Source organism: Physella acuta, unplaced genomic scaffold (genome assembly GCF_028476545.2).
Source record: "Physella acuta isolate Inbredline_101_S28 unplaced genomic scaffold, ASM2847654v3 ptg000801l, whole genome shotgun sequence".
NCBI lineage: Eukaryota > Metazoa > Mollusca > Gastropoda > Physidae > Physella > Physella acuta.
In genome coordinates, this window is record NW_026732319.1 from 458338 (window position 1) to 468821 (window position 10484).

At 34.9% G+C, this 10484-nt stretch overlaps 1 protein-coding gene across 1 annotated transcript; it reads right to left on the bottom strand.

Moving 5' to 3' along the window:
- Window positions 1-1098: 1098 nt before the first annotated feature.
- On the bottom strand, window positions 1099-10233 carry LOC131951140 (GLIPR1-like protein 1). The gene is made up of 8 exons (XM_059313430.1): window positions 10096-10233; window positions 9834-9932; window positions 7216-7362; window positions 5734-5820; window positions 5106-5208; window positions 3111-3241; window positions 2386-2486; window positions 1099-1129 (listed from the first exon to the last, which is right to left on the bottom strand). Exons 1-8 carry the CDS (start codon window positions 10231-10233, stop codon window positions 1099-1101), a joined length of 837 nt encoding a protein of 278 aa, XP_059169413.1.
- Window positions 10234-10484: the final 251 nt, after the last annotated feature.

A 10484-nucleotide genomic window follows, 5' to 3' on the forward strand; every position in this document is an offset into this window, starting at 1 on the left:
AAAAACACCAATACACATATGAAGCACATTATTACCTTCTAACAGAAGTCATTGAAGCTATAAGGAATTACGTGCTGAGGAGAAAGAATCGAAAAACAGGACCATCCTTACTTAGCTGGAGTGTATTAGCTGTTCTCATGAAAGAAAAACAATTTTTTTAGTATACGAAAAGTTTGCGAAAAACGACATGTTTGCAAATTGTCTTCCAGTTATTTTCCACAATTATTGTTAGATTGTGTTAAATTTTGCACACACATTCCCTGATGTAGTGGCTATGGCATGAACCAAAATCGTTTACAGATGTGTTGTACTTTTTATATATGTAGGGCTATGTTCTACTATTTTCTCATTGATATGTGACTGTCGACATTGAAGTGATAGTGTTTGTAGAAATTTTTAAACAGTGAGAAATCGTTTACAGAAAACATTAGTAAGACATATTCAAACAACATGGAACGGTGTGGTCTAGCGGTAGATAGCTAGACTGCTAACCCGGGAGTCTCGAGTACCTTGAGTCCACCCAACTCTGATGGGTAGCTAACTTACGTTAGGGAAACAAAGGCGGCTGGGCATAGTGCTGACCACACTATTCCTTCGTATGCCGAGAAAAAAAAACCGTATGAAATATACTTCATCTGCCCAATGCATCGTTAGGTCTAAAATGGGTTCTTTACTTTTCTTTATAAATATATTTTAGTACAGTTAATGTTACAAAACGTTAAGATGTAACCATATTCAGGTAAAATTGTGTTGTTGACTGATGGTTTTTAAAATAAGCGATTAAATATTAAAATACCACTTTATTATGGTAAAGCAACGTTTGAGCCTAACAGTTACTAAACTTTTCAATTTGAAGGAATGATATAGAATATTATTAGAATTAATTATGATTGATTATGAAGTTGTCCAATATATGTCGAAACGTTGAATACATATATTTTAATTTTCTAAATCCATCTGGGTAATTTTGTTAGGATCTTAAAAGAACATAAAACAATACGGCATTTCAATTTGAATTTATACTTTATTTCAAATTTCCGACTTCTCGACCATCAAAGTACCAATGGACCTCATCAGTTGTTACATGTAGTGCCAGAACTAATAGGGCAGCTGACCAATGTAGTTGCCCCTGTAGTAAATCATGACAAAAGAAAATTATTAAACAAAAATATCAATCTTAAATTCTTTATTTTTAATAAATATTTTGAAATAAATTTCTAATAAAAATATTGCTATCTTTTATCAAGTGTATATACTTAAATAAATATAGAAATTTACTATGCATATAGGCACATATGAAATGTGTTCTTACGGTGGGTAGTAATTAACTGTATCAAACTAAATGAAATGTGTACTTACGATGGGTAGTAATTAACTGTATTAAACTTAATGAAATGTGTACTTACAGTGGGTAGTAATTAACTGTATCAAACTAAATGAAATGTGTACTTACGGTGGGTAGTAATTAACTGTATCAAACTATATAAAATGTGTTCTTACGGTGGGTAGTAATTAACTGTATTAAACTTAATGAAATGCGTACTTACGATGGGTAGTAATTAACTGTATTAAACTTAATGAAATGTGTACTTACAGTGGGTAGTAATTAACTTGTCAAACTAAATGAACGGTGTATTTAGGTGGGTAGTTATAAACTTCTACCAATCTAAATGAAGTGTGTACTTACAGTGGGTAGTAAATAACTGTTTCAAACTAAATAAAATGCGTACTTACGGTGGGTAGTAATTAACTTATTAAACTAAATAAAATGCGTACTTACGGTGGGTAGTAATTAACTTATTAAACTAAATAAAATGTGTACTTACGGTGGGTAGTAATTAACTTATTAAACTAAATAAAATGTGTACTTACGGTGGGTAGTAATTAACTGTATCAAACTAAATGAAATGTGTACTTACGGTGGGTAGTAATTAACTGTATCAAACTAAATGAAATGTGTTCTTACGGTGGGTAGTAATTAACTGTATTAAACTTAATGAAATGCGTACTTACGATGGGTAGTAATTAACTGTATTAAACTTAATGAAATGTGTACTTACAGTGGGTAGTAATTAACTTATCAAACTAAATGAACGGTGTATTTAGGTGGGTAGTTGTAAACTTCTACCAATCTAAATGAAGTGTGTACTTACAGTGGGTAGTAAATAACTGTATCAAACTAAATAAAATGCGTACTTACGGTGGGTAGAAAATAACTGTATCAAACTAAATAAAATGCGTACTTACAGTGGGTAGTAATTAACTTATTAAACTAAATAAATTGCGTACTTACGGTGGGTAGTAATTAACTTATTAAATTAAATAAAATGTGTACTTACGGTGGGTGGTAATTAACTTATTAAACTAAATGAAAGTTGTACTTACCGTGGGTAGTAATTACATGAGACCAGATTAGGCATGGCTCCAGTAACATTGACGCACTGAGTGAAGGCACAACCTACCGATGTTGATTTTTTCCACACCATCTGTCAACAACAAATTTTACATCAATATAATTACATCTTAACTTTTCTAAAACTAACTGTACCAAAATATATTTATAAAGAAAAGTAAAGAAGCCTTTTTAGACCTAACGATGGATGGGGCAGATGAAGTAGATTTCATACGTTTCTTTTCCCGACATACGAATGGATAGTGTGGTCAGTAATATGCCCAGCAGCCTTTGTTTCCCTAACGTAAGTTAGGTACCCATCAGAGTTGGGTGGGCTCAAGGAACTCGAGACTCCCGGGTTAGCAGTCTAGCTCTCTACCACTATGCCACACCGTCCCATGTTGTTTGAATATTTCTTTCTTTAATCGATTCCTCAGTAAATGCTGTTTGAAAATTTCTACTTCAATGTTGATGGTCCCCATTACAGATGAAGTAAAGACCATCGGTTTTATTTACTGTCAACATACAATGTAATTATGTGCTCAGCTAGATGTCCTGCCACATTAATCTCCCTTGACTTGAGTTACATTAATATGAAACAATGAAGAGCTTAAGATTCGAACCGGTCAATTAAACCCGTGACTTTTGAGCGCTATCACTAAACCACGTTATACTCAGACATCTCTCATTATAGGCCTACATTTAGACAAAACCTGACCTGTGAATAGTGACCACATGTTGGTGATGTTGTAATACACGACCATTTGGTGAAGTCGACCACATTGACCAGTTCACTTTTCCAGGCAGAAGCGCTCTTGTAGGCTATATCAGTGGCATTTGAGCTCAATGCTGAAATCAGATAGGTTTACTTATTCCTGACACAACAACAGGAATAGAAGTTTAATATAGTCAAAGTACATTAAAATCATACATCACAGAAATACATCGGTTAGAAATAAAATCATATTAAAAACAAATAAAAGTAAACTTGCGAATATAACTGTATTTTGTAACGCAGATTTGATATTTAAATAAACCGGGAGTGATCTCCTCTAAACTTTCTCGAATATTCTTATATAAAACAACAGGGGATGGGAACTCGGGATATAGATCTAGTTATGATTTAAACTTAAACTTTTTAAAATAGAATAGAATCTCATAGAAAAAAGTATTGCGCACCAAGCGAACACCGAATAAAGATGTTCATAATGGTGCGCAATATTATTAGTACTTTATAAATTTAGATGCGTTTTTGAGAAATCGGAAATAGCGTAAATTAATACTTCCCGTCAACGAAAATTACTTAAAATTTAACAGAAGGTAGAGAATGAGATCTCTTACTTACAGGTGAAATTTCATTTATCTATATGAAATAGTACTCAAGTTATAGGCTTTTGAAAAATTCAAAGTAGAAAAAGTACCACTTCCGGTTATCGGAAATCGCTCAAAAGTTGATACGGATCTACGATTTTGATAAAATACTTATATATGAAATTTCATCAACCTAGCTGTAACGGTACTCAATTCATCGTGTTTACACATACACACACACAGACACACACACACACAGAGACACACAGACATACGGACAAGATTGCAAAATTATGTTTTTCCGTATCAGTGAGGTGTAAAACGTCGAGATTTGTAAAAATCTCGATTTTTTTTGCACGCTTACAATACTTTCTCTATACCACGTATATACGAGAAAGTAAAAAACGAGGTAGTGTACCATTCAGATTTGTGCATGGGAATCGACTGATGGTTGCTATTGGTTACATTAATGAGTTCAATTTGATGGATAGTCACTACTCTACGCTCTACATCAGAGGTCTCCAAACTACGGCCCGCGGGCCGAATGCGGCCCGCGAGGTCCTCTCATCCGGCCCCCGGAGATCATTTTGTCCATGGAAAAAAACGTTTGTTGGTGATGGCCGAGGAACTTTACCCAGAAACATCAAAGACATGCCAGGAAGAAACTGGCCCCCGAACTGAAATTTGATAGTTAATGCGGCCCTCGGACTGAAAAGTTTGGAGACCCCTGCTCTACATCATTCAATACGACATATATGATTAGTTAAATTGACTTTACCCTATTATCTACTGCATCAAAAACTATAGAGTCTTTATAGATAAAGCACATGTTAGATTGCAGCAATGTATAAAAATTACGGTTTATTAATTATCATTCTATAAACATTCCAAGTCACGAAAGTCTCGATCTACACATGGTCGCGTGAAAAACACGGTAACAAAACTTTAGTGCTAAAATCGACTTAAGCTTCGAACAAATCTTGTTACAAAGATCACAAATAGCAAATACATCTATGTACGAACATATAGAATTTAGTTGGTTTACGACATTCTCGCCTCAAGAACTCACAAAGAATAGCGCTTAGAATCTGATTTACCAGCAGCAACAGTAATAGATAAACTCGTGTCCAGCTAATGAGCTATAATTCCGTGTGTACACTTGCGACATGTACTATACATTGCAACATATATACTATACATGTCTAGAAAACCAAATGTCGCCATGCGTTAAATGTATAAATGGGGAGGGGACCTACTCTGTTAATGGTAAGGTTTTTTCGACATGTATAGTTTACATGTTGCAAGTATAAAAGCGGTGTAACAGAACTTATGGCTGACGTGAAAACATGTACATTATACATGTCGCAAGTGTAAACGCGGTGTTACAAAACTTTTGGCTTACGTGAAGACATGTACAGGTTCTCTCCATACGGTCCGTAGCTGTGTTTAAAAGCGCACTGGGCTGTCCAGTTTTTGGCGTAGTTGGCCAACGTGGTGTTCCATACCTTGTGAGAAAAAAAAATACGCTCTTAGTTTTCCAATCAAAAACCTACCCTGACAGACATTCCTTATTGTATAAAAAGCATCGTAAAAATGTTATTCAATAAATACCAACATTCACGCAAGTGTACGTGATTTTATGAGCTAAATGTTGCGGGTTATTTAGAGGTTAAGCTAGAATAATACAGAACACGGGGGATAGCGTGTTTATTAGTTGAGTTAACCCCCGGGGTGTTTATGTATTTGTATACCAAGGTCGACGCGCATATACAAGTTTTAAAAGTAGAGTGAACGATTGTTCGGGAAATGTTTTTATAGCAACTAGCAACGGGACATTACTGTGAACTGTTTCGAAACGGGAAGAAACAAAAGTACTAGACAAAGCGGTGTGAGGTGTTTTGAATTGAATAAAAGCGAGTCTCAACAATAAATACATTTCTTGGGAACTCTGAAATTGGTGATAACTGCGATCGGTCAACATAAGGCAGGTTTGGCGTGTAAAAAAAGTGCTGGTTTATGGTATGTTTTACATTTTTCTCTGCTTCACTATCAGCAGAGTTTTTATACGGATCAGTTGAGGGTAGGGAGGCAATGGATGCATCAAGAAGAGTGATGTCCTATGGTCAAATACAGGGCATTGAATGAAGAGATCAGAGGTTGCCTCTCTCTCTCTATCCCTCTCTCTCCCTCTCTCTCTCTCTCTCGCTCTCTCTCCCTCTCTCTCTGTGTGTGTTAATTAGGCAATGCTAAGCAATACGTAGAAGATCCCAAAAGGAAACCACAGTTGGTAAATGTATAGCCCAAGGGGCTTCACTCTTGTTCGATATCTTTTGATCTACAACATGGATTGCTGTCCTTAGCACACAAGGGGCTTCACTCTTGTTCAATATATCTTTTTATTTACAACATGGATTGCTGTCCTTAGCACATAAAGGGCTTCACTCTTGTTCAATATATCTTTTTATCTACATCATGGAATGCTGTCCTTAGCACTCAATAGGCTTCACTCTTGTTTGATTTCTGATTTTATCTATTACATGGATTGCTGTCCTTAGCACCCAAGGGGCTTCACTCTTGTTTGATTTCTGATTTTATCTATTACATGGATTGCTGTCCTTAGTTGACGAGCCTCATCTGTACGAGGGCTTGAACCGGGGAATGTTGTGTTAACACTGAGCGAAACCACTCGAGCATAACTGGATGTTAGATCTAGTGGTAATCCATCAATAAAGATAACAATAAACTAACATTGTTTTTCGTGTGATTTCTAAACACGTCAACAATGATTGGCAATATAGCTCTCTTCTTTTTGGTTGTCAACTAACTGGGAATGTTTGCAGTCAACTTAAAAGGTATCAAGAAACGATCAAATTTTTATAAATATATCAACAAACGATGAACGTACTAAATCTATCAGGAAACGGCCAAGTTACTAAATCTATCAAGAAACGGTCAACTTACTAAATCTATCCAGAAACGGTCAACTTACTTAATATATCAACAAACGGTGAATTTACTAAATATATCAACAAACAATCAACGTCCTAAATATATTAGCAAACGGTTAACATACTAAATATTTTAAACGCACTGTAATTTTACTAAATATATCAAGAAACGGTCAACTTACTAAAAATATCATCAAAGGCCATCTAACTTAATATATTAAGAAACGGTCAACTTACTGAGTATTTCAAGAAACGTTTATCTAACTAAATATATCAAGAAAAGGTCAAATTAATAAATTTATCATCAGAGATCAATTTACTAAGTATATCAAGAAACTGTCAACCTACTAACATATCAAAAAAGGTCAACTTACTAAGTATATCAAGAAACGGCCAACTTACTAAATATATTAACAAAGGCCAACTTACTAAGTATATCAAGAAAAGGTCAAATTACTAAATATATCATAAGAGATCAACTTACTAAGTATATCAATAAACTGTCAACCTGCTAACATATAAAAAAGTCAACTTACTAAATATATCAAGAAACGGTCAACTTACTAGGGATGGAATCTTGAGAGCCGCCCTCACGTCTTTGTGAGATTTTAGAAACGCGTCAATGTTGGCTGTGGTCAGAGGCACGGACACACCGGCATAGGCCACAGCTAAAATAGCGAGAAACAACTGGATGGACTTCATGGTGGCTGGCTAAAGAAAAGGGAAGCTTAAGGTCTGAACAGCAAATCATAAAACCTTATAAATATAACGAAGAAAATAAGTAAGATTAAGTTAGATAGTAATAAATTACTTCTAAAGTATTGTCGCAAAACTGCAACGGTATGTAGTATAGGGTTAATTTACACAATACTACTATTAAATGAACAAATATATTATTAAATAATTAAATAAAAACATTAATAAAATATATTCATGAAATAGTTTTTTTATCTTCCTATTCTAAAATTGAAGGATATATTAAGCGTATCTAATGGCAACGTATAATATTATTGCAACCTATTTTTTAAATATTTAAGCTATAATAAATAATTTTAAAGCTGATTTTTTAAAATAGACAATTCTACTTATGTCTATTGTCCAGTCAAATTTCCATCTCTCGATAAAGTTTACTTTCCTTTAAAATTTTGTTTTAATTTCCAGAGTTAGTGAAATTATAGGTCAGGTTGCAGTTCCGTTTTCCGTTAAAATTCTTTTTTGGATAAATTTCCGGTTTTGGTTAATTTCCTTTCTTAGTTCAATTTCGGGTTTAATTTTTTTATTAAGTATTGTTAAGGATTGATTCCTTAACAACTTTAAATTGCCTTTTTCATTACAATTAAATTTCCGTCACCAAATACATTTCCGTTTTTAATTTAATTTAACCTCTAGTTGGGATGCAGTGTATGGGTATATATATCACTCAGCTTTGTTATTTTAATTAACCTGGAGAAATAAATCAGTTCTCGCTTGATATTATTAATGTTCAAAGAAAACGTACTCAACTTCTTGCATATTGTTCCGCAAAGATAGCTTGTGTTTTGTCCCATTGCTGTTGAGACGAGATGGCCGGACACAGCCTACTATGAAACGATGTGAATATTTTGAGTCAAGCCTTTTCAATGTAAGCTTTGATCCTTCTTTTATTTACAATAATAGAAGCAAATGACTAGTGTTTGTTTTAAATACACTACTGAATTTTTTTTTTAAATTTTCATAGTGTGTTATGGCTAGCATTAATTTTAAGTAATATTTCACAATGCCAAATTTTTAATTAAAAAACAATGTTTAAGTTTGAATTTGAGTTTTCGTTTGAGTTCGAGATAGCGTTTTTGATTTCGTTTCGTTTAGGTTTACGTTTAAGTTTACCTTAATGTTTACGTTAACATTTACGTCTACGTTTGCGCATGTTACTTTTTAAAGACATTAAGCACGGTAAAAACGCAGGTTGAACTTATCGGGTTTGAAACACTAGTTAGCCCTTTTACACTGACTTTTACTAAAACGTGACATACCAATTTGGCGCTTAGCATATGCGCACAGCTTTATTTGCCTTACTACTACCAATCGTAGTGTATTGGGTACATCCAGACGGTCATATCCATATCAAAAGTCACTTTGTTAAGTCGACATTTATGACGTCACACTCTCTTGACTCAAACGCATCGAAAGCTTTTTGACAGCAATGCTTAAAAGTACCCATGAATACAAATTATACAGTGAGCAGCTACAGTAGGGTAATATAACTCTATGCCTGAACAACTAAAACTGTAGTTTTCATGAATTTTACAAGCGAGTCTACATCTCCTTGCATGGTCATTTGTTAAATTTGGTTTGTGATATTCTATTGAATGCATGGATATCTACACAAAAATGTGTCCGTAAAAATAGTAAAAGGACACGGACTACACTTTTTAAAACATTGGTCCAATAGTGTATGATGTCGCGAATTCGCTACATACGGTAGTTAGTGTAACAAATATGGTTACCAGCCAAAGGGGGATAAAACTATGAAGTTTTTATTCATTGGGTTGCGGCCCCTGTGGGACTGCAACTGAACTGTTGACGTTTTTTTATGCTTTTGTGAGCGAAATTACCTGTGTTCCATGTCATGTGACATGGGCCTAGTCGTGTCGCACACGCAAGGCTGCTGTCTGTGGACCAAGATGTAGACCTAATGAAGGTAGTGTAGATATATAAATTATGTTTGTTTAAATACTTATGTATTCCTGCTAGTGCTGCATGTGCACACTAGTTAGGGTGATGTATTAAATTAAGTATTTATTTTGTAGTACTACTTATTGGTACTTGTTGGCAGTACTTTGTACTGGCCGAAAACATAATTTATTGTACCCGTGTATATTGTAGCTTACACGTGGTGTTGTCCTGAATGTAACTTTTTTATTTTACATTTGTTTTAGGGCTACAGTTTTCTGTTTCTATTTTGATCTTTTGATCTTTTGATCTTTTGGTCTTTTGGATTGTTTGGATCTTTTGGTCTATCTTGGCTAGTTCGTTTTGTGTTGCATCGCCGTCATGGCTCGATGCTATAAATAAACGAGTACTGGACAACAACTGTCGGCGTCGGTGTGTACTTAATCTCAGGGTCAGCCCGTCTTAACCACAACACCTCAGTGGGTAAAAGCATCCCCACTGAGTGAGGGTTACAGTTAGCATAAAAAGACCATGGCCAACTTGCTATGGCTTGCAACATACAAGTAAATACTAGTTGTACACTCTGTGGCTTGGAATACTTTAATAAAACCATATACAAATTTCAAGGACTGGCAATACACAAACAAAATCATGGCAAACTTAATTTTTCACAAAGTTTTAAGTTTACCAAAGTTGGAGCCTTTGAAGCCACTAGGGCTGTTAACAGACAATCTAAAGATGGGGCATCATACAATCGCTGTCAATACACCAAACACAAAGTCGTTAATTTACCAGAGCTGGTGCCCTGGCAACTACTCGAGCATTATTGTGAGCCTTCAGAGAAGCGTTGATGTCGTCATTCAACAGGGTCACAGTGCGGCTTGCCTGGACAATAGAAAGCGACACCAAAGAGAACAGGATTGCCTTCATGATTGGTAAAGCTAAGTTTAAATATTTATTATACACATATATTAGTGTGAGGTTTATAATTTATATAACAGATGTAAGTCAGTCAGTCAGACGGTCAGTAAGTCAGTCAGTCAGTCAGTCAATCATTTAGCCAGTCAGTCAGTCAGTCAGTCAGTCAGTCAGTCAGTCAGTCAGTCAGTCAGTCAGTCAGTCAGTCAGTCAGTCAGTCAGTCAGTCAGTCAGTCAGTCAGTCAGTCTGGCAGTCAGTCAGT